Genomic DNA, 23,227 nt, shown 5'->3' with positions numbered 1-23,227 from the left:
GAGCATGGGTACTTGGATGTCCTTGGAACCGTAGTGTCATCTTAATGATAATGATTATGATGAACTTTGACGACCACGCGAAGTGCAATATGTCCTTTGCGCAGTACGTGAAGAAGGCCTTACTATAATCCATCGTTCCAAACCTTTGTGTTTCCTTGATGTGACTTGTTCAAATGCTGCGACTTGCGTGCTTTCGCGTTGCTCTTCCGACGCGTCTTCCCACCGATCAGCTGTACTTTCCGGAAGCGATGCGCAACCCACCACATCGCTTGAATCGACGTGATGGACGCATCTGTAGGAACTTCTGATGTCTCTGTACATATCCCGACGTGATGATGCGATTTTATCGGATCCTATTTCGTGTTGTGGTTGCCATGTGGTGAATATCATCAACAATCTATACACATATTTTTCCAAATTAGGACTCAACACGTAACAAGTTCAAAAAATTCCAACACCACCACATCATGTCCAATTTCCCTGAAACTTGAGGTACCAAGTTTTGTATATTATAAAAGTATGTTACATAAATTTTAGATCAAACAGACGTCGTTGGAGTTGTTTGGAATGTGTAGGTCTGCGGAAGTGTCGTTCCGGTGCAGCCAAAGCACGAATACTTTCTGACCAACAGCACACAACGCGCATTGTTAATCCACCACACGACGGAATCGATATTATATTCACGTTTATTCATTAGACACGAAAGACTACATAATTCCCAGCAATAGAACGTCGCGTTGAGCAGCCGTCAGACACAGGAAAGACATGACGTCATACACCAAACTGCCATTTTTCACAATGCCGTGTTCACTCAAGTGGCAAGCAGCGATGAGTCACGTCGTCTCCAGCTAGGCAGCAGCAACAGCGAGCTACAGAAACGACATGCTCATTGTGAAGGATATGAAAGTCGGTCTGATTGACGTTGGACACTAGCACGACAAAAGGCGGAACAGCACATCATGCCAAGTGGAGCCACCACCGCCATGACCACCGCGTTTAGATACAGAACTCAGACGCGTCGCGACGCAGCAGCAGCAGAAGGGACATCACATTGCAAAAGACAGTAGATGAAGTTATTATGGTATCATTCCATGCAAATCAGAACCCTGACTGATATAACCCGTGAACTCCGAGCCTCACTGTACTATACAAAGGCTATGACCATTCCCACCAAGCACCGAAAGGAGCCGACCGTAGACTGAACAAGTCGTAACATGAAAACCGTGATGAAAAGCAAGAAGCGCGCTTAACCACCGAAACCGTACAGAGTACGTCCTTGACGCTTGAGAGCGTAGACAACGTCGAGGGAGGTGACGGTCTTGCGCTTGGCGTGCTCAGTGTATGTGACAGCGTCACGAATGACACCCTCGAGGAAGGTCTTGAGAACACCGCGGGTCTCCTCGTAGATCACTAGGGCTTGTTAGAGGGCGAGTGGAGCAGGCAGAGCGAGGAGACATACTGGCTGAGATACGCTTGACACCACCACGACGTGCGAGACGACGGATAGCGGGCTTTGTGATACCCTGGATGTTGTCACGAAGAATCTTGCGGTGGCGCTTGGCACCACCCTTTCCGAGACCCTTTCCACCTTTGCCGCGACCAGTCATATTGATGGTTGTTGGGGGAGTTGTTTTGGGGAGAGGTAAAGTTGGTTGAGTGAGAGAGTTGTAGAGTTGGTGAGGCTGGTAATGTGCTTGGATGATGAGAAAGATGGAGTGGGCGGCGGTCGTGTTTATGAGGCAGCGGGGCGCGTCCCAGAAGCGCGCCGGATCACACGTCCTGCCACCGCCAGATCAAACCGACGCACGGGCGCGCTTTCCAGATCAACGACCGTGCCCCTTCCCAATCGGGACACGTGCGTAAGCGAGCCAATGGCGAATGCGCGCGCGACTTGTGGACTTTGGAGTTTTGAAGTTCCAGCTGCGCGCGCATTACCTGGTCGCTAGTTAGCAGTTGACTTTGGTGTTCGTAACTGCGCGCAACAAAGATTGATTTTCCAGGCAGCCGCCCGCCCCCCCATTTACCATATAAGCTGCGCCCGCCCACCCTCCTCCATCTCTCATCCACTCAACTCCACTCATCATCACAACAACCATCTCCATCACCCACCACAACTACTTCTCCATCTCCATCTACCAACAACATGGCCCGCACTAAGCAGACCGCCCGCAAGTCCACTGGTGGCAAAGCCCCCCGCAAGCAGTTAGTCTAGCCCTCAACTCTGCCTTTCTCATCGCATCGCAACATACTAATATCACTTCAAGGCTCGCATCCAAGGCAGCTCGTAAGAGTGCGCCGTCTACCGGTGGTGTCAAGAAGCCTCACCGCTACAAGCCCGGAACCGTCGCTCTCCGTGAGATCCGTCGCTACCAGAAGTCGACTGAGCTCCTCATCCGCAAGCTGCCCTTCCAGCGTCTTGTTCGTGAGATTGCCCAGGACTTCAAGTCCGATCTCCGCTTCCAGTCCTCCGCCATCGGTGCTCTTCAGGAGTCCGTCGAGGCCTACCTCGTCTCCCTCTTCGAGGACACCAACCTCTGCGCCATCCACGCCAAGCGTGTCACCATCCAGAGCAAGGACATCCAGCTCGCCCGCCGCCTCCGTGGTGAGCGTGGTTAAGCTTCTCAACAACACATCGACACGACATGACAACTTCTTCGGGTCAGTGATTGGATTGGGTCTTTAGTGGTTAGGATATCAAGGCGTTTATAGGGTTTCATGGTTCACGGTCTTCAACTCGGTTTATGAGTGCACACGAGCGGTGCTGAGCATGTAGTATATCCAGGTTAATCAGTGATGGTCACTGGCGATATTATCTCGAAATCAACAGATTTCTACTTCACATTGCTTCCACTGATGGTGATGTCTTGCTTTGACTCTCATGTTTATCTCACATTCACTTGCTGGTGTTTTCATACGACGAATATTCGCTTACGCCAATGGTCGCGATCCGGTCCTCATCCCGCAGTATGACGCCCATCGCAGCTAACAACGCGATCATCACGACCGGTCCCTTCATGAGCGACACTAACATCAAAGACTACTATCATGTCCTTTGCATCACGTTGTGCAATCGTGCATCTCCATCTACTCGATCTAATACAAACAACTAATTCACCATGACCTGGCAAACCGAACTCAAGTCATGGCTGTCGCCACCCAGCGTGCAAACAGCAGAAACGCCCACTGTCAGCCAAAAGGCACCTCCAACACCAAAGCTAAACATACCTGCAAAAGATGGCAAGCCGACCGTCATCAGTTTCCTCAGACACTGCGGCTGTCCTTTTGCAGAGAAGACGTTTTTGAATATGAGGGACATGGCAGCGGCGCACAGAGATGTCGACTGGGTGGCTGTGAGCCATAGCGAGCAAGGAGCGACGGAGAGGTGGTTGGTGGCACTACCTGAGCCTGAGAAGAACACCCAACCCAACCTCCATGTCATTGTTGATGCTGAACGCGAGGTACATTGTGGCCATACAAAGAAGCTATACAAGACGTTACACTGACCCGTTGCACTTTAGGCATATGGCGCATGGGGCTTGGGCATATCGTCCTTGTGGCATGTTCTTGGTAGTATACCCGGGACGACGAAACTCAAACAAGAGGGCATCAGCGTGCGAGCTACAGAGAGCGGCAGCAGGTGGCAGACGGCGGGTAATTTTGGGATAGACGGAGAGGGGACTGTGAAGTGGGCGAGGGTGGATCAAAGGGCGGATGATATGCCGGATTTCAAGCAGGGCCTTGATGCTGTGCTAGGTGGGAGGTTTGAGCAGGCGGGCGTTTCTGAAGCTATGCAGGGCTGATGGGAGATGGAGAGATCATGGTGGTATATGAGAGTACTTGTCTGTTATTTATGTTGTTATATGTGGTGCAGGTGCGGCGTATTGAATGGAGGCTGCTGTTCATATGCTGGGTGCAGTGTGCTCGATGAGTTTGGGATGATAACGCAGGCACTCACGCATACTTCTAGTAACAATGAGAAGAGTGGGAAATACCAGATTGCCTTTTTACAGTTTTATTTCCTGTACACACATTTTTCTATTCGCATTTTGGTGTTTAATCACCCCTCGATTGGCCCGCCCGCCGATGACCTCACGAGTACACGCGAAAACGCGCCAGCACGCTCAGCGCGTCAAAGAGTCGCCACACACGCACGACCAGCACGTCGCGGCTAGATCATGGCATCATGGCGGCACCAACCACACAGCTGACGTCGAATTACGCGAGCGAATATGGTTCCGATATCGACATCCAGTCTATCGCGACGCTGAGTGACTACGGCTCCGATATCGACATTGACGACGACACCATACTTGCAGACGCTTTCGACACGATAAGAGACGCGGCGCAAACCCAGAAGAGTGCAGTGCTGCCTAGCATTGAGTTCGAGGAGGGCGAACGAGAAGATGAAGAGCAGGATGTGGACGGGTTCGTGCAGGTACACAGACCCACGGTGCTGCGCGTTACCAAGGGCAAGAGGAGTGTCGACGCGGATACACAGAGGGACATACAGAGTTCGCCCATGCGAGAGCGGAAGGCGCTGGAAGTCGAGTACGACGAGAGATCGCGACGGACGTGGAGTGGTACGTCGACCAAGAACCCATAGTAGGAGACATGTCGTATGAACTGACAACTAACAGCGCCTAGTTCCTCACGAACAACCAGCCACTCCGCCTTCACCTTTGCAATTCCAACCTAAGCGCAGCGCATCGCAAGCCACTGCCGCCGCTCCACCCGCTCCAACTCAAGCCGTCCAAGCCGCTGAAACCGACACCCGTCCGCCCCTCGAGCGTTTCCGAACGAAACCCAAGAAATGTCTCTCGGTGACCGATCTCGTCTCCCCGGCTTGGTGCGAATTACAGTATTTTTACACGCTCAGCAAATTCGGGCGGAAGCCACGAACACAGGCTATGAAGACTGGTAGCAAGATCCACCAAACGCTCGAAGACCAAGTCCACACAACGGTGCCGGTGCAGATTGAAAGCAAAGAAGATGGATTTGGGCTGAGAATGTGGAATGCGATTTCTGGGCTGAGGTGTTTGAGGGAGATGGGACTGACGAGAGAACTGGAAGTCTGGGGTGTGATTGAGGGTCAGGTTGTTAACGGGGTTATCGATGAGATCAGTTATGTTTGTCCCGACGCGGAATTTGAGCAAGAGGTTGAGAGGGCGAGGGCAGAGAAGAACGGTGGTATTGTTCCTTTGCCACCGAATCAGCCCAGCATCTCAGACGCTTTTGCCAAAGCCTCTGGGAAACCGTCTTCATCCGACCTGTTGCCCTCCGCACCAGATCCCTCAGACCGCCAAATCTACATTGCAGATGTAAAGACGCGCTCCGCGAAATCTCTCCCAACCGGTGCGAGTCTACGCCCTACATGGATGCAACTCATGCTCTACCGCAAACTCCTCGAATCCCTCTCTTTAAACACAGTGGATGCGGAGACTGTCCTGCAGCGCTACAGCCTCGACCCACTTGCGCCTTTTACGCAAACCTTCTTGGGTGAAATCTCTTCCATAGGTCCGCATGGGAACCCAGAGTCCGAAGCGACAAATTACCCAAATCTACTCTCACTATGGAGTCTGCTCGTCACAGAGATGCAAGAAACGTTTCCAAAGGGAAGCTTGAGCCCGATACTACGGGCGGAGTTTCGGTACGCAAAGACGGGAGATGTGCTTGGTAGTCGGCTTACGGTGTACGAGCCGGAAGTCATCGATGCGTATGTTGGGAGTGAGATGGCTTGGTGGAAGGGTGCGAGGGAGGCCAAGGGAGTGGAGATTGAGGAGGCGTTTAAATGTCGGATATGCGATTTTGCTGAGTCGTGTACGTGGAGGAAGACGAAGGTTGAGGAGGCTGTGGAGAAGAGTAGGCTTAGGAGGGAGGGGAAGGCGAAAGCTGTTGTTTGAGGAGGATGGGTTTGGTAGGGTGTGTGTTGGTGTTTTGATGGTATGGTAACGTAGTGACGATGTTCATGAATACCGATATTGCTTGATGATATAATAAATTCTTGTCCTGCATAAATATGGAGGCTATCCTTGTGCATGACTGGGTGAGTGGGAGAGGTGGAGAAGAGGATGCCGGAGGTCTTGTTTGGTGGTATTGACTGAGAATGAAAAGAGCATGTCGCATTCAGATCTGACTATTACCTAGCTGATTCTCCGCAATGGTTATGGGATAAGTGCTTTGGTGTGCGATGCAGTTGCAGTTTGGGGAGTGTTAACCGTCTTCAGATCTCTAGCAAGAGGTAATGTAACATAGTTCGGCCAACTGTATCTTAGTAGACATCTCGTTGCTTACACTATATGTGACTGAGAAAAGCTCAATACAATCACAAAGCCTCCACCTTACATTCCATCAGCGATCCCTAACTTTTCCGCTACACTAATAAAACCCATACTCCCCTCTTCCAATCCAATCCACAGATCCACCCAGCCCGCCTCCCTCGCCTCCTTGATCTCCTCTTCAGTCCAATCCTCCTCCCCAGCCCTCTCCACGTAAACAGTCTTTAGTCCATTTTCATGTGCAGCTTTGAGGTCAGGTAGATGCGCAGCCACCATAACACACTCCTTAGGTTCCAAACCAAGTTTCTCCGCCGCCCCAAGATATACTTCCGGCGCAGGTTTGTAAGTGCCGAACATCTCAGCCGAGAAGATATGTATAAAAGGTATCCCACTGTACGCACGGAGATCTGTAAGAAGACTCACATTCCCGTTCGAAAGCATGGCTGTTGCAAATCGTTTGTTGAGTAACTCAACGCCGGCGGCAGAATCTTCCCAAGGGACTAATTGGTGCCAGACTAAGCTCAGAGCAAGAATCTCCTCGTCATTCCACAGGCCATCAAGCTCCCATTCCGTGATAAGCTGCTTCAACGCGCTCAAGTGGTGGTCGTCGACTGATTTCCACGGGATTGAGGGGTCAGCGGCTAGTTGTTTTGTGAATATCTTGTAACTGTTTCGCCATTGCTGGGCGAACTTCCCCCAGTGTTCATCTGTCATTTCCGATGCTCGCAATCGTAATTTAGATGCCAATGATGCGGTTGCTGAGTTGAGCGACTTGTGGGCTGCGAGGGAAAGCGCACTAGTGACGGTCGCGCGCCAGTTGACGCAGGTACCGAATACATCGAAGAATAGTGCGCGTGGTGAAGGGGACAGAGACATGGTTATGCTGGTAAACTGCTGTGTAGAGGCTAGAGGTAGTAGTTTTTGCGGGCTGAAGTCTACTTGGCTGATGGTTGAAGGCATGGGGTTATGTACGTCATCGGGAATATGCACGGAGTAAGAATGTCCGTAATACACCTCACAGAGTCGAGGGCGTCTGGATCCCACTCACGGTTTTTCATATCGAATAGGACGAAGTTAGGCTGCATCTATCTAGCCACGCGATCTGAGTAGCTTCAGAGTTGAGTCTTCACGAAGCAGTCGTGCGTCAAAGCTTAATGTCTAGCCTCCCAGCCACCTCCGCATCTCAACATTCTTCACACCAAGCTCTCTACCACAACCTGCACGAATGTCATATATGAAGGGACCTACGATAAGGAGAAGTTAGAACCCACTTGACATCATGCGTAAGTCGATGCGCTTACGGTCAGCATCCGACCAGGCGGGATGCCGTCCCCAGCCGTGCCCAGGTGTTAGCACCCCGCTAGCGCTTTGCGGGGAGCTTCAGGGCTTGGGGTAGTCCGAGCCATCTCCTTCCGAGGTCAGCATCGTCGGTCCCCTTGGACCGATCGGCAAAGTCTAAAAGATCAATGCTCATGACGCCCATATGCTCTTCGCGAAGAGCAACTCGTGCTTTACTGCATTCACCATCTCCAAGTTCAGCGTACCGCCATTTGCTTCCCTTTCAGCTTGTCGCCCACACGTCTGTGTTAGCTTCGCCACTGCATCTAGCAGACTGCTTTCATCACATAGTCAATTAACATCATCCATCCGGATTGACAAGATGCCTCAAGAGCACATCCAGGATCAGGTCTACGCGGCCTCCATCAACAACCCCGAGCAGTTCTGGCAGCGTCAAGCGAACAATCTATACTGGCATAAGAAGCCGTCTACAGCGTTCCAAAGGAGCACCAAGCACTTGAAGAAGAGCAATGTGTCACACGAGCACTGGGAGTGGTTTGCCGATGGTGAGATTTCAACAACATACAACTGTGTTGACCGCCATGTGGCAAACGGTAACGGCGAGAGGGTCGCGATCTGCTGGGATAGTCCAGTGACCGGTCAGAAAGAGCAGTACACGTACAAGCAGCTTTTGCAAGAAGTAGAGACACTGGCAGGTGTGTTGAGGGAAGAGGGAGTCAAGAAAGGCGATGTCGTATTGATTTACATGCCGATGATACCAGCTGCGCTGTTTGCTATGCTCGCTATCGCCAGGCTTGGAGCTATACATGCGGTTGTGTTTGGTGGCTTCTCGCCGGCGGCACTGGCCCAGCGGATCGAGGCAAGTCGCCCTGTCGCGATCATGACGGCTTCTTGCGGGATTGAAGGAGCCAAGAAGCCCACCGAGTACAAATCGATGATTGAAGGCGCCGTTCACAAGAGTAGTTTCAAGCCATTCAAGACGATTGTTTGGCAGAGAGAGCAGCTAAGATGGGATCCGATAGTCAAAGAGGAGGGTCAGAGAAACTGGCAACGACTAGTCAAGAGCGCGAAGAATAGAGGTTTGAAGGCAGATGCTGTGCCTGTTAAAAGCGGCGACGGACTGTACATCATTTACACATCAGGTACTACCGGGCTACCAAAGGGTGTTGTCCGCTCAGCAGGGGGTCACGCTGTTGGACTGAACTTTTCCATCAAGTACCTGTTCGGAGTCCATGGTCCGGGCGACGTTATGTTCACGGCAAGCGATATCGGTTGGGTTGTTGGGCATTCTTACATTGTCTACGCTCCACTGCTAGCTGGTGCTACCACTGTTCTATTCGAGGGCAAACCCGTCGGAACCCCCGATGCGAGCACATTCTGGCGCGTAATCGAAGAGTACAAAGTGACGACCATGTTCACCGCTCCCACAGCTCTACGCGCAATCCGCAGGGACGACGGCGACAATGAGTTTTTCGAGGAAAGAGGGCAAAAGGGTGCCTTGAAGACACTCAGGGCGCTTTTCCTGGCAGGAGAAAGGAGCGAACCGAGCATCATCCAGATGTACCAGAAGCTGCTCACAAAGCACTGCGCTCCAGGTGCCATGGTTGTAGACAACTGGTGGTCTTCCGAATCTGGCTCACCTATCTCGGGCATCGCACTCAGCGCCTCTGCTGGACTGGATTTTTCTTCGCAGGAGAGACCTGCGCCGCTTCCGATTAAGCCTGGCTCAGCTGGAAAGGCTATGCCCGGGTTTGATGTACGTATTGTGGATGACTCAGGCAAAGAGGTTAAGAGAGGCGAGATGGGCAATATCGTCATGGCGATACCGCTTGCTCCAACGGCTTTTACTACGCTCTGGGAAGACGAAGAACGCTTCTACAAGGGCTACATGAAGAGGTTCGATGGGAAGTGGATTGACACTGGCGATGCTGGTATGATTGACGAGGAGGGATACATTTCAATCATGGCAAGGGCAGATGATGTGATTAATGTTGCGGCACACCGCTTCAGTACAGGTATGTCACGTCTCACTTGATGGGCTGTGGGAATAAACTGACAAGTGCTAGGCGCCATAGAGCAAGCTATCACGACCCACACCTCCATCGCCGAAGCAGCTGTAGTCGGCATCCCCGACGCTTTGAAAGGTCACCTTCCCTTCGCCTTCATCACACTATCCGCTCACGCACATTCCGAGTCCGCTGTGGCAGACGACAAACTCTTCGCCGAGGTTCAACGTCTAGTACGTGAGCAGATTGGTGCAATTGCAAGTCTCGGCGGCATCATACAAGGCAAAGGGATGATACCCAAGACTAGGAGCGGCAAGACGCTGAGGAGAGTGCTGCGTGAGCTGTTGGAGAATGCTACGCATGGAGAGTTTGACAAGGAAGTCAGTGTTCCGAGCACGATTGAAGACAGGCAAGCTGTTGATGTTGCGAGGGAGAAGGTTAGGGAGTACTTCAAGGTCAAGGGGAAGGATCTGCACAAGGCCACGGAGGCGAGGGCGAAGTTGTAGGAAATGGGATGTGGACTACTAGCAAGGAACTGCTCTTGTAGAGGTAATGTGAACTGTGTTAGCGATTAGTTGTTATAGCGTCTTTGAATGTACACGTTGAGTAAACATCTATCATTGTCGCGCCTTCGCTCTTTTATAAGTCCCCTAGGGATCCTAGCCATGTAGGCTGCACCGTCTCTTACCAGCTGGGCGCATATCAACATTCTCCCCGATATCAGTACAAGCCGTTTGCATAGCAGCCACCTCGTATTTGCTGGCTCGTTACCGGATGAATGAGCGGAGTCGGAACCGGCGAGCAGCGGCCCGTCCCCCGAAAATCGTGTTACACGAAGCGACCGTTCAACGCTCGACGCCAAACGCCCCAGCGGTTAATCTCGCATCATGGGCAAACCAACAAACAATTGAACGACGTGGAGCTGAAAAGCAGGGGAAAAGGATACCGTTTCCGTCACGGCAGCGTGTTGTTGGCCCCACCCCAAACACGTGCTTGCATGGTGCTGCGGGCGATGGCCCAACCGCCGGACTGCGCTCCTGCAACTTCCCGGGGGGCTGACATACATGGAGCTCTGTGCTGAGCTGCGACCTTCCCGCCCATCTGGGAGCTTGACACTTCATCAGCGCATATATCAAGGCATTCCCTGAGTCGCATCGTCTGGTCGGCGAGTGAGCCTCGTCAGCGTCGCGTTGGCTCGTCCTGTCATCTCAGGTTGTGCCTCACGCCGCGTCTACAAGCTCTCTTACCGGCAAAAATAGTTGTCGCATGGTCACCAATCAATGCGGTAACGGCAGCAAGACGTCTTACACGAGATAGCAGGCCGCGCCGCCAGTGTCGGTCGCGGAGGTGGCTCGTATTTGCCAGAGACGTGCCGGAGACGACGTCTGTTGGTGCAGTGATCCCGTCGGCTCGGCCAGAATATCAACAAGCAGTAGCAGTGAGCCAAGCGATTATCGGCTACACGCTGTTGCGGCTTGGGGTCCTGTTCCCCGAAGCACCATCCCTTCAAGGCCAGGACTGACCAGGACTGAAACCCTGGCGCAAAACTGCCCGTCCCATCTCACACCTCGCCCTGCAATGTCCAAGCATGCTTTACATGTTGTTGCAGCACGGCCCTTGCTTTGTGTCCCTTGGTGTGGCTGGAATGTTGCAGCGATGAGGGGGGAGTGCTGCTGCTGCTAAAGAGCGGGCTGTCGATGGCTCGGCGTCTTTCTTGTTCCTACAGAGTCGAGGGTGCATGTGTAGTGGCCTGCGCGCTCCCTCTCTCCCCAATGACACCCCCAAGGGGGGTCCCCGTTAGCAGCCCTAGTATAGTCCTAGGGCCTGCCGCCTGCGCTTGCGCACTGAGACGACGGCAGCTCTTCTGGCCGTTGTGCATGGTCGACTCGCAGGCGACATGGCACAACGAGACGGCCGCACACATTTTCGAGACCAGGCTTCCAGGACTTGGGAAGGGGGGCCACGGCGTCATGGGCTTATATGTACACCCAGCAGCCAGCCACGGGCCCGGGTCGGCGAGGCGGTCTTTTGTGCTTCTGGCGGTGCAGCCCTTGGCTGTTTCTCGTCTGAATGGCCTGGACAGGACTAGGCGAATCCTGATGTCTGGCAGCCCCCAGTGCTGCAGCGCCGTCGCCCAAGGCCCAAGGTGCCAACCTCGACGCAGCGTAAAAACCCCGGCCGCCCATGTCGACTAATCGCGCGTTTCTTTTGACCTCCCTCATTCATCACGCCGCTATCGTTGCCCCCGTCCACGCCGCTGCTTGCTCATCCCACGTCGCCCGCGTCCATGCAACGGAGCCCCGATAGTAGACGCTGATTGATAGGTGATGCCCCGGACTCAGACTCTTGCACCTTTCTAGTTCCCTTGCCGCATCTGTGCATTGCCAAATCCAAGTCGACCATCTTCACGTGGGGACACGAGCCACTGGAGCGAGAACCCTGACCAAGCAAGCCTGCCACACCTTACCTCGCCCAACTTTCTCTCCATCATCATCTCGACTCGACCACCGTCGGACCACGCCCAGCCTTTCTCTCCCTCTCCCCTTGCCGTCAGCCGCATCACCTCCCCGCTCACTCCTGCCGCCGTTTCTGCGTCGGCCCTGCTGCACAGGCCACGCTTCCGTCTCGACGTCTGCGTGTGCAACCATTGTCCTCACCACCGACGCCACCCCCCCGATCGATTCTGAAGCGCCTGCAGCTCCCCGTCGACACGCGCACCTATTGTTGCTGCTGTGTGATTGTGGACCGCCGTCTGGAACCACGACATCGACGCTGATTCTGGCCGCGCCTCCCCCCTTCTTCGTCTCACCCCCCTTCTGGACCGACACCACTGCTCCCAACCTAAGCTGTGAGCCCGCTGGTCAGCTGCGAATCCACTGCAGAACACGAGGCGACTCTCTGCGACTACGTGGCAAGCTCTGCTTGCATAACACGCCGCCCTTGATCTGTGCCCTGTCCGCCGCATCCGCGCACTAGACACGACCTGCATTGACGAGGCCGACTCCGATCTACTACCAACACCATGGCGGGGAAGATGACGCTGTACAAGCTGGTGGTGCTGGGCGACGGCGGTGTAGGAAAAACTGCCCTGACCATACAGGTAGCCCTTCCCCAACTTGCTCCCCCGTCCCCGATCTGTTGACATGGCTGACCGCTGCTAGTTGTGCTTGAACCACTTTGTTGAAACCTACGACCCCACCATCGAAGACTCGTACCGCAAGCAGGTGCAGATTGACGGCCAGTCCTGCATGCTCGAAGTCCTCGACACGGCTGGCCAAGAAGAATACATTGCCCTACGGGACCAATGGATACGCGACGGCGAGGGCTTCGTACTCGTTTACAGCATCTCATCACGTTCTTCCTTCGCTCGCATACAGCGTTTCCACAGCCAAATACAGCGCGTCAAGGAGACGGCCATGGCTGGTTCGCCCACCTACCCCGGCTCGCCCATCAGCGCATCCGCACCCATGTTCGGCCAAGCCCCTGTGATGCTGGTTGGAAACAAATGCGACCGTGTCACCGAACGCGAAGTCTCGACCCAAGAGGGACAAGCACTCGCAAAGGAACTTGGCTGCGACTTCGTCGAGGCATCCGCCAAAAACTGCGTCAACGTCGAGAAGGCCTTCTTTGACGTCGTTCGACAGCTCCGACGGCAACGACAAGGCAGTGGACGTTCCCCTACAGACAGGAAAGAACCTCGAGCACGTACCGGCTACCACGAGAAGGACCGCACAAGAGGAGCTGGTGACCGTCGTACACGAGGTGCTGGCATGACTGGAGGCAACAAACGCGGCAAAGACAAACCGAAGTGCGTGATTCTTTGAGCTTCAAGCTTGATACCCCTTCGGTCCAACGACCGATACGCTTTCCGATATACATATTTGGATTTACTGCACAACAACAGGTTACGACACATCGCGTTGTCGTTGGCCTACATCACTGATAGAAAGCACTCAACAAGGCGTCGGCATATGAGCGGCGTTTGCATCGATGGTCTCACTTTGGTTTTGCATGAGACCCATGGAGTATCTGGAGTACTGCGAACATTAGCCTATTCTTATTTCCTTAACGACTGAGATCTGCGCAGCACTGAGATCTTGCATGACACTGTACGGCTGATTTGATTAGTGGGCTAGGGCTGGCGGTTTGGTTGCAAAAGAGGCAACAATATCTTGACAATCTGGAAGACGGTACCGTGGTAGCATGTGTTTATTGTTAGCGCATGGCATTTGGAAATCTCAAAACCTGGAATAAGGACGGAAAAGTCATATGGGTTCAGTTTGGGTACTACATTCTTCTATAACGCCCCCCCGAGATACCTTTCGAATTCAACGTCTTATCTTTTTTTGGTAGTCAGCTTGCCTCCTTCCGCCTTGTTCGTCTTCTCTCTCCTTCCCATGAGTGATCTTCATCATTTGGTCCCGGATAGTCAGTCTCCGATGTTCCGGTACCTTACCACAGGAAATCCTTCCCCACAAAGAAACCGACCCGACTCCGGCAATGAGGACATGTGGAACCCCCGAAAGTGCTCTTCCACGCGAGCGACAAGCGGGGATTGGAGTATTTGCAATTAATGTGCCAGCTCACTAGCCAATCGCTCTACTTCCTCGAAACCGACAGATGAATTAAAGATGACATTCGCGCAGCTGGACTGTTGCGGCAGACGGAGACTTTGCGAAATACGGAGAGGCTATCCCTTCCTTCTTGCCTGCCCCTGCTGTTGCGTACGTGCGTGCGTTGCGGCAAGCGGGACAACGGTTCAATTGAAAACATCCACTGGCATAAAGTATTGGCGACGGACATCCCAGCAACGTAACGTACACGCGCGGGCGAATGCAAGCAGGCTAGTAGCTCCAGGTACACAACCAAGAACATGATGCATGACGAAAAAAAATTCGCCACCGCCGTGAGCCTGCATGCAATCAAAAGCTGGTTTCTTGCTCATTACGCTGTTGGTGGTGGGAAAAGGAGAGGTCGGGGTATTTTTTTTCTCTGGCATTCAACCTGTCAAGTTGGGCAGCATTGCATACTGCGGGTCATCAAAGAGACCCTGCAAGTCCCCCGAGACGGCAAGGCTAGCGACGTTCCATCACCCCATGTGCACTGGCAGTTACGACTGATAATCGGGCGATTCTTTCTGATGCTTACCGAGAGGCAGATGTTGTGCTTGTTAGATGGAATTCACAAGCTTGACTATCGCTGTGTTCGTTGGCTTCAAAAGATGGTCTTGCCTTGATCTTCTTTTCGATGATTTGAGCAACGGTCTTATAACATCGAGATGAGTCATTATGAGTTTAACGCCGTTTGTGCCAATGTGCACTCCGTCAGGTCGAGTACAAGTAGACTGTACAAGTCGGCCACTACCAGCGCTCATACTCGGGATGATCCCATCTTGCGCACCTCAGGCTTGAGGCAACAACTTAACAGGAGAGACTGCGGTCATTTCGTCGTCAGGCTTTGACGCGTCGTTGCTGGTTTCAGAAGTTTGAGAGGGTCTGGTACCCTTTTTTTTCTTGAACCTGTGCAAACCGCTGCGGGGTCTTGAGAAAGCAGCACACACACACGCTACCATACCAGCCTTAACCACGTAAGCCGAGAATGTCACTTGTACAGCTGTTATTCCCAATTAACCACGGAAATCAACTAACATGTGGTTTGAAGGTTCCCAATACCGGACCAATCGCGTATTCCGAGCATGAGTCCCCTGGATATGGATATCGACCTGATGGGTGCCCAGCCCGCGCTGTTCAAGCTTTATACCCAACTAGCCTTCATGTTTCCGCTGTCGGAGTCAGAAGAGGGGCAACCGTCACATCACCAGGTTACCTCGACCATGACTGCTGGATTGGCAGAGCTAGCAGCGAACTTCCCTTGGGTTGCTGGTCAAGTCGTAAACATAAACCCTGATACTGAGGCTGTGCCCCATTACAAGATTCGGCCGTACGAACCGGTGCCGCAGCTAGTCGTACGAGATTACACTGGAGATGCCGAGATACCCAGTTTTGATCTGATGCACCAAAAGGGATTCCCGATGAGTGTGTTGGGTGAGGGTGTTTGGGCGCCGTGTCCTACTTTGGCTGCTGCTGCCATGGGGTTCGACCCGAAGAAAGCTTCGGGGGCTTCTTCTGATGAGCCTGCTCCAGTGATGCTCGTGCAGATTAATTATGTACGTGGTGGGCTGGTGCTTTGTGTTAATATGCAACACAATGTGTGCGACATGATGGGCCAGGCGGCTGTCTTGGGCTGGCTGTGCCAGGCGTGTCGGAGCGAGCATTTTACTGAAAATGAGCTTGGGATTGGTAATATGACGAGAGTAGGTATTGTTCCGCTGATTGAGGATGAAGGCTGGGCGCCTGGACCTGAGCTGCAGAATCAGCTGTTTCCTCCTTTACCTCCCACTGTTGACAAGGAAGTGGATAACACCGTCGAGCGGAAGAGTCCAGAACCACCTAGCAAGTGTGCTTGGACGTATTTCGACTTCTCAGCCGAGTCATTGGAGTCGTTGAAGGGGCTTGCGACTGCCTCTCTTCCTCAAGATCTTACCAGCTTCATATCGACCGACGATGCTCTCTCCGCTTTCATCTTCCTCTCTGTTCTGCGCACAAGGCAGTCCCGTCTGCGTCCGGATGCCTCGGTGACGTTTGCACGGGCTGTTGATGCTAGACGCTATCTGGACATACATCCTGACTACCCTGGCGTACTGCAAAACATGGCATACACTAGCTATCCCCAGGCGTCCTTACTTTCCACCCCGCTGGGTCATATCGCCGCCAAGATGAGGCAGGCAGTTGATCCCTTAGCGTCAGATGTTGCATACCGGACTCGCTCTCTGGTCACCTTTTTATCCCAATCGCCAGACAACGCGACGAAAACGAGCTTTACAGCTACCCTCGATATGAGCGTTGACATTGCGCTTAGCTCATGGACAAAGGTACCCGCTTATGAGTGGGACTTTGGGTTGAGATTGGGCTCTCCAGTTGCTGTTAGACGGCCGGGCTTTGTGCCTGTGGAGTCGCTTATGTATCTGATGCCTAGGAGTCGGGAGGGGAGTGTAGCTGTTGCGATGTGCCTGCGAGAGGAAGACCTGCAACACCTCTTGCGGGACGAGGAGTGGAAGAGGTTTGCTAGATATATTGGTTGACTTTGATGGAACCCGTTTCGGATTCTCTTTCATACTCGACACACCTTCATGCTTCGCCATATCCTTCTTCCCTGTATCATCCAGGATTGAAACTCTCCAGGCAAACGTTTCGCCATATAGAGGCAGTGGAGTAATAGCGTTGCCTTTCTCGTTAAGAAACTTGGACTTGGTAACCTGCTCTAGCTTTGCAATGTTGCTGGACTTGATGGTAACGACTCTATACGAACAGACGTCTCGACCTGCAGTTGTGCTTTCTGTCATAGTCTTGATGTTATCGCGGGGTCTGGCCCAAGGTTGTTGTCTTCTTCTACACTGTCGTGAACGATGCGGGTACTTCTATGTCATAGGCCAGTTAGCTGAGAAAGCCACCCCAACCTTTCAGTGAAGAGAAGTAGGAGATTGAGGGAGCGCGACCTACCTCAAACACTTCTTACCGTATTCATTCGGAGAACAAGGAGATCCGAGGAAAGAAATCTCCTCATGGAGAGAGTGTACTATTCTGGAGCATGTCTTAAAATGAAAATTAACACAGTGAAAGAAACCAGTGTTCAAGCAGATAGTCACGGCTTCTTCATTTCTCGCTGTCAGAAAACTTCCTACAGAACCCTATCCAGCTGTCCCCTCACTCATCCACGACAGCTGAAACCATATATCGCTCTACTCACAAACAACGTCAAAACTTGGAACATTCGCGTGCTCGATTACCGTCTGCGAACAATCAGACTCGATATCAGAGCTCAACACATCGACAATTCGTTCGAGACTGCAACTGTCGTCGCGGTACAGATAGACTGAGCACCCCGAGCTGATGTTGCCTCTTATGTAGGACCCAAATGAGCCGTTTCGGATGCCTTTGGTACATCCTTGAGATGAGGTGCCGTTGTAGGTGTCGGTCGCACCGGTGCATCGCGAGGTGCTTTGGTAGACACTGAAGGACCACTCTACTCCCGAGTCTTGGCGTGCAGATAGAGGTGAGGCAGTGGCCACAGAGGAGATGGCGAGGAGTGAGAGGAGGATGGGAGTTGACGGTGTGAGCATCTTGGTGGCCTTTTCTGAAAATCTAGGGACACTTGAAAGATTTGTAGGAGAAATTTGGTCTGGAGAGACAGTCAGTAAAGTCAATGGTACTCGGAGGCTGTCATCTAAATACTTATGAGGGCGTGATAATCTTAGCTTACCGCTTCGTCTTGGGTATGTTGAATTTTAACAAGTGAAGTCGCCTGAAAGATGTGGGAGGTATCTTATATACCTAATGATAGATGCGTGGGATCATCCAAAACGTAGCATAGCTTGTAGTAAGACATTTTGATATCTGCCGACCTACCTCCACATGCAAGGAAGGCTATTCCCGCGGTGTCTTAGAGCTGGAGCGCATGATCCTACAGCTCAGTGTTCTTGCATCAGATTACGCCTGATCCTGATTGTCCAGTATAAGATGACGGATACACTAGGATGTGACAAGTCTCTTGGACCCGAATCAGAGTTGAACAAGTATATGCTGAATTATAGCCACCTAACTCATTGTAGACAGAGTATCCAGCCTGTGTACGAATCCCAATAAGGCGCATCATGCTATGGCTGACCGAAACCGCGCCGACTTAATCGTCATAATGTCGGATAACGCCATCCGATGCCGTTGTCTCAAAATGGCCATCACCGCCACAAAACTGAACCTTGACATTAAGCGTAGCCAACGCAGATTTAAAGTCCGATCTGACCATGATACGAGCAGGATTCCCGGGATTACGTGAGAGTTCACCATCTTTTGTTGTTACCAAGAGGCAGGTCTTGTCCTTCAACGTCTGCTGATCCAGGATGACGAGCTCGTAGGGGACGATACCGTCTCTCTGGCGATCCAGGTGCTGCGCTGCCCATTCGATAATGTCTTCCGCACTCCAATCTAGGAATGGCATTGGAAGATTGTCAGAAATGGGTACGGAGATATAGCTGGTGATTTGGGATACGTCTTGTGTGTCGACGAGAACAGCTATGTCATTTGTTAGTCAAGAGTTCCGTGGTTGCAGGTCTATGACCCGAGGACGACTCTTCCGTTCTGCATACCCAGGCCTTCGACATCCTCTACATCCGGCACTCCATGGCTCAGCGTGACGAATTCTTCCAGTATCTGTTGACTTGTTAGCGCCACAATTCCTTCAATACCTGTTATGCTCATCCATGAGAACACATCAGCTTACCTGTCTCGGGATACTGGCATTGCAGAAGATGGGAATAGCATCCTTGAGTTTCTCCGACATTTTCGCAGTCTCAAAAGTTGTGTTTTTAGCCGTGGATTAAGTATGTATCGAACTGGGTACCGTATGACAGCGTTGGGGCTGGGGTCATATTATATACTGCCCGGTGTTAGATTTACATAGTACCTAGGTAGCTGACAGTATGACGTACCTCGCTTACGCCCTGTGCCACTGATTCAGCATAGAATGGCCCCCCGGCTGACAGGTACCTTGATCATTCCAGGAGCGTACGGGCAAGGCGTAATCTGGAACTCCGTCAGTGTTACTTTGGGGCTATGAGCTTGCAACATTTGCAAATCCATGGGTAGCCTAGCACTACCCACGCTTAGCAACATGTAAGCTATGTCGAGGTACGCCCACGACAACCTACTCAAGATCCTTTGAACATAAAAGGCCTTTAGTATCTAAATAATGTACTGCTAACTTTGAGCGAACAAACCTCGATTGACAATTCTCCTTTCCACCATCCTACGCTACTTATCAAGATAACCACAATGAACTCTCTTGCCGGCCCCATCTTTGTCATCTCCACCTTGGTTGCAAGTACCCTCGGCCAGACTACGCGTAATTACAATTGCGCCAGACAGCCGACTATCTGCACGAACATCTGTTATTACCAAACCTGCGTTCAGCCCGGCAACGATCTCTTCAACTACGACCCCAATGGTGATGCCGACCAGAAACGCATCGACTCTGGAGTCACCCCTGATCCGTCAAGTCGCGAGCGCCCTTGTCTGGGTCTTGTAGATGGAGGACCGGGTATGGAGACTGATGAATTCCCCTTTGCAAGCATGGCCGAGGGCGGTGATGGCGCGACTCTTATCTGTGCCAGTGGAGCCGAGCAACGTTGTGAGTACAACGCAGCGGTTCAGACCATATAGGATTGTGCTAATGTACTGGCAGTGCAAGGTGGTGTTCTCCGCCAGTTGTATCGCCCACTCAATGGAAATGGCGAACAGTTTCGCCTGGCTCTTACGAATACCAACGGAATGCAAGTACAACCACTGAACATGCACGATAGCCAAGCTAACAACATGCAGTGCGTATTGCGACCAAGGTGCAACGCCAGCTACTGGTTGTAACGGCAAAGAGTTCCCAGGCTTCCGTTTCTTCCAGGATGATGGCATATACTGCCAATGGGATATCGATATCCCTCAAGATGAACAGGTTGTCTGCGTCAATGCAGACGATGGCTCGCTCGTGGATCCACCTGCGAAGCTTCGCCTTCGGGCAGAAGAGGCTCCTCGGGAGATGAATTGGACCAATCTGCTTCACATTAGAGACCCCGAGTTGGTCAAGCGGTTGGCCGCTGAAGAGCCTGTTTCTATTCCTTTCGAAGGGTGAGTGTGGAACGCGAACCATATCTAGCATATGTCAGATGTAGCTCGTCTGGTCTTGTACGTATACAATCTTTGGGATTCAATCATCGGGCTGCTTATCAACTTGTAACCTGAAAGGGACTTCTCGTACCATGATGCAGTGACTAGTGAAACTGAGATATCATTCCAGCAAGAATCGAATGTTTGTATGTACTTGTTGTTTCACACAAGTCCATCGACAACATGTGCATCACCGCTTAGGAAGTTGAACATAGAATATCAGTAATGCCTTGGCAAATCTCACATAGCCAATCGCTCTTACCCGCCAACTCCAGCTCGCTTGTGAAGAACGCACCAACGGAAGATCGTACCACCTCCAGCAGGCACGTTGGGACAAGGACCTCCGCACTTCAAGCAGGTCGCGGCTCGGAAGAACTGGCCGACAAGGTTTCCCCGCTTTTCAAAAGCACTCGTCCTGCATGCATACGCTACCAAAGTAAACCCTTGCACACAGCTAAGGACTAGTTCTCGAACGACGTTCGATGAACGTGGTGTGAGAGATCCAAGGATGGCCAAACTCTAACAGCCCCATTACCAGACCCTGCATTGTCCATTCAGGAAGCTTATCGCTGCGTCAGCTCGCAACGCAACGACGTCGCCATAATCACGAGATGACCTGATATCTGCTGCACACCTCGATCATCACACATCGTTCAGGTCTCGCTCAAACCAAAGCGCGTGTATAAAGACCTCCAGAGCCGGTGATAGATGACATACAACAGAATCCATTCTCTGTTTACCCCAACGTAATCACTAAAACCATGTCTCTTCCACCCATGTCAAGCACGAAACATACCTTTCTACCTCTAGTAGCAGAGCCGCACCCACGCTCCGACAAGGCTTCACCTCTAGTCACCGCAAGCCAAACTATTTGCACATCAACATCAACAACAGAGCCAACTATTCTCACCACCAAAGTCGTGCCGCAGATGGTGGTGGACCAAGACCCGCCGCTGCTTCAATCCCCTCTTCCTGTCCCACCACACGACGACGACGACCAACGCCCAATAACAACCGCGGGACAAGACGTTCATGCTGGCGAGAACAAACAAGAAAGCGAGAAGCTGACAGCGCATCCTTGGCCGGTTCCTCATGCAGTAGAACACCAGAAGCATGTCTGGTACGGCTCGATGCTGGGCATGGGGACATCCAAAGTCCAGGACAAATGGGGATTTTCTAGCGCGAGCGTCTCGCGGTCGCATACGCCAGACGCTAGTAGTAAATGTTAAGAGTCTTAGTCGCATGTTGCCAAAAAAAAACATGTCATAACAATGGTTACACATGGTAAACAGATTTGCTAATCCTATACTTTCGGCGCCTCTACTACCTTTGGTGTCTCAAACTCGGCTTTGCCATCTTTGACAGTAGCATACCTTATAGTCCCCGAAGCATCAGTATTGGGTATAGGTGCCTTTGTGCCCTCTCCTATCGACTTGATCTCCTCTTTAATCTTGCGCGTAGCAGCATCCTCGACAGCGCCTGGTGGGCTATCTGCAATCTCGTCGACGTTTCTCAGGGTGAGGACGTCGCTGATTCGCGAGGCGCGGGATTGAACCAGCATGGTGGTAGGGCCTTCGAAGCGGAGGAATAACTGTGCGCAGTTGTTAGCGTTTTGTGGGCGCGGGGGTGTTGGGATATATGAAACTTACTCTGTCGCCCCAGACTGTTCTCCGCAGCCATGTCTTGAGGGTGTAGTATGTAGTTGCTAGCGCGCGCCATGTGGCTGTCTTGCTCATGGTGCGGAAGAATTTAGTGTTTTGAACCATGGAGCCGAAGCCGAGGTCTGGGACCTGGAAGCGGAGGTTTGATGACTTGAATCGGAAGGGGATTGGTGGTGTGTTGGAGGCTGTGTATGCTACGACGTTGCTGTGTGGTTGTTAGTGCAGACATCCAAGTGTGCTTGCTGTCTCGACGTACCTGGGATGCGCAACATAGCTCTCACCAGCCTTGACTTGGACCTGGTAGATTTGCCCGCTTCCTGCAAGCGCCAGCAGTCCTCTGCCGGTGATGTATGTGTTTCCCCAGTGTGCGAGGCCTAGCTTGACGTTGTACTGTGGTTTCAACTTCAGAGTATGGCCAGTCCACGCAAGCAATGCCTGCCTCTGGCTGATGATCCAGTCGTCTCTTCCATCCATGTTGACCGAGACGATGCTCGATATGGGCGACTTTGTGGAGACGAGCGCGGTGACGGGGCTCGTGGAAGACACTTTCTGGTAGAGGAATGGGATGCCGACGGGGGCTCTCTGCAGGGGCTCGAGGAAGGAGAGGGTTGACAGTGTGTTCTCAGACTTTCCACTGAGGCCAACGAGTGTTCCGCGGCGGGTGTAGAGCGTCTGCGATGCGGAGAGGGAGACTGAGAGCAGCGAGAAGGGAGTGCCTATGACTTCGAAACGGGCGTCTGACGTGTGGTGAGTAAACGTTTTTTTGCATGTTTTTGTCTGTTATTCCTCGGCTTCTCTCTCACCTGGAGTATGCATGGGCGTCGCTGTGCCCTCGACACTGACTGCCTGCTGCAGCGCGGGCTCCGTCGACGAGTTGGTGGCAGATATGTTGATGCATCGCGCCGCAATGGGCGTCCGCCGTATGGCAGCCGCCGATGTGCGCGAGAGGTTTCTCCAGGGCGAGGCAGCCGGTCGTAACATGGCTGTGCCGGTCAATTGGCGCGTGTTGGCTGTGGGAGGTGTTCCTTGTGGACAAGCTCGGAGCAGCGATGATGCAAGACTCGCTTCAGCCCTGCCGGGGAAAACGCGCTAAGGCAACGTGGGATGCATGGCGACATGTCTCAAGGTACTCACGCAAACACCTCTTGTCATCTCCAACTCCAAGCATATAAAGCTTCTCTCCGTCCTGTGGCAGCGGTTGGGCTCCTAACATG

The 23,227-nt window shown here is 52.4% G+C and overlaps 11 protein-coding genes across 11 annotated transcripts; 7 read left to right on the top strand and 4 right to left on the bottom strand.

Annotated features, from left to right (window-relative positions):
• Positions 1–1,246: 1,246 nt before the first annotated feature.
• J4E82_006981 (uncharacterized protein) lies at positions 1,247–1,607 on the bottom strand (the record flags this gene model as incomplete). The annotated part of the gene is made up of 2 exons (XM_051733230.1): positions 1,247–1,410; positions 1,460–1,607. The coding sequence occupies 2 exons, from the start codon at positions 1,605–1,607 to the stop codon at positions 1,247–1,249; spliced, it is 312 nt and encodes a 103-aa protein (XP_051586975.1).
• A 536-nt stretch (positions 1,608–2,143) lies between these two features.
• HHT1 (histone H3.1) lies at positions 2,144–2,616 on the top strand (the record flags this gene model as incomplete). The annotated part of the gene is made up of 2 exons (XM_051733229.1): positions 2,144–2,202; positions 2,265–2,616. 2 exons carry the CDS (start codon positions 2,144–2,146, stop codon positions 2,614–2,616), a joined length of 411 nt encoding a protein of 136 aa, XP_051586974.1.
• A 500-nt stretch (positions 2,617–3,116) lies between these two features.
• On the top strand, positions 3,117–3,800 carry J4E82_006979 (uncharacterized protein; the record flags this gene model as incomplete). Its single annotated transcript, XM_051733228.1, has 2 exons — positions 3,117–3,458; positions 3,519–3,800. 2 exons carry the CDS (start codon positions 3,117–3,119, stop codon positions 3,798–3,800), a joined length of 624 nt encoding a protein of 207 aa, XP_051586973.1.
• Positions 3,801–4,183: 383 nt separating this feature from the next.
• On the top strand, positions 4,184–5,900 carry J4E82_006978 (uncharacterized protein; the record flags this gene model as incomplete). The annotated part of the gene is made up of 2 exons (XM_051733227.1): positions 4,184–4,580; positions 4,645–5,900. 2 exons carry the CDS (start codon positions 4,184–4,186, stop codon positions 5,898–5,900), a joined length of 1,653 nt encoding a protein of 550 aa, XP_051586972.1.
• A 438-nt stretch (positions 5,901–6,338) lies between these two features.
• J4E82_006977 (uncharacterized protein) lies at positions 6,339–7,151 on the bottom strand (the record flags this gene model as incomplete). The annotated part of the gene is made up of 1 exon (XM_051733226.1): positions 6,339–7,151. The coding sequence occupies one exon, from the start codon at positions 7,149–7,151 to the stop codon at positions 6,339–6,341; it is 813 nt and encodes a 270-aa protein (XP_051586971.1).
• Positions 7,152–7,935: 784 nt separating this feature from the next.
• Positions 7,936–10,086, top strand: J4E82_006976 (uncharacterized protein; the record flags this gene model as incomplete). Its single annotated transcript, XM_051733225.1, has 2 exons — positions 7,936–9,589; positions 9,641–10,086. The coding sequence occupies 2 exons, from the start codon at positions 7,936–7,938 to the stop codon at positions 10,084–10,086; spliced, it is 2,100 nt and encodes a 699-aa protein (XP_051586970.1).
• A 2,516-nt stretch (positions 10,087–12,602) lies between these two features.
• RAS1_2 (Ras GTPase) lies at positions 12,603–13,404 on the top strand (the record flags this gene model as incomplete). Its single annotated transcript, XM_051733224.1, has 2 exons — positions 12,603–12,680; positions 12,742–13,404. The coding sequence occupies 2 exons, from the start codon at positions 12,603–12,605 to the stop codon at positions 13,402–13,404; spliced, it is 741 nt and encodes a 246-aa protein (XP_051586969.1).
• Positions 13,405–15,275: 1,871 nt separating this feature from the next.
• On the top strand, positions 15,276–16,721 carry J4E82_006974 (uncharacterized protein; the record flags this gene model as incomplete). The annotated part of the gene is made up of 1 exon (XM_051733223.1): positions 15,276–16,721. One exon carries the CDS (start codon positions 15,276–15,278, stop codon positions 16,719–16,721), a length of 1,446 nt encoding a protein of 481 aa, XP_051586968.1.
• A 1,598-nt stretch (positions 16,722–18,319) lies between these two features.
• J4E82_006973 (uncharacterized protein) lies at positions 18,320–18,976 on the bottom strand (the record flags this gene model as incomplete). Its single annotated transcript, XM_051733222.1, has 3 exons — positions 18,320–18,708; positions 18,783–18,846; positions 18,917–18,976. The coding sequence occupies 3 exons, from the start codon at positions 18,974–18,976 to the stop codon at positions 18,320–18,322; spliced, it is 513 nt and encodes a 170-aa protein (XP_051586967.1).
• Positions 18,977–19,467: 491 nt separating this feature from the next.
• J4E82_006972 (uncharacterized protein) lies at positions 19,468–20,317 on the top strand (the record flags this gene model as incomplete). The annotated part of the gene is made up of 3 exons (XM_051733221.1): positions 19,468–19,822; positions 19,877–19,931; positions 20,014–20,317. The coding sequence occupies 3 exons, from the start codon at positions 19,468–19,470 to the stop codon at positions 20,315–20,317; spliced, it is 714 nt and encodes a 237-aa protein (XP_051586966.1).
• Positions 20,318–21,655: 1,338 nt separating this feature from the next.
• J4E82_006971 (uncharacterized protein) lies at positions 21,656–22,994 on the bottom strand (the record flags this gene model as incomplete). Its single annotated transcript, XM_051733220.1, has 4 exons — positions 21,656–21,943; positions 22,002–22,218; positions 22,270–22,750; positions 22,817–22,994. 4 exons carry the CDS (start codon positions 22,992–22,994, stop codon positions 21,656–21,658), a joined length of 1,164 nt encoding a protein of 387 aa, XP_051586965.1.
• Positions 22,995–23,227: the final 233 nt, after the last annotated feature.

This window comes from Alternaria postmessia (assembly GCF_024291825.1).
Source record: "Alternaria postmessia strain BMP 2775 chromosome Unknown scaffold_44, whole genome shotgun sequence".
NCBI lineage: Eukaryota > Fungi > Ascomycota > Dothideomycetes > Pleosporales > Pleosporaceae > Alternaria > Alternaria postmessia.
The sequence above is the reverse complement of the archived record's forward strand: the minus strand, read 5'-3'. Positions and strand labels throughout refer to the sequence as shown.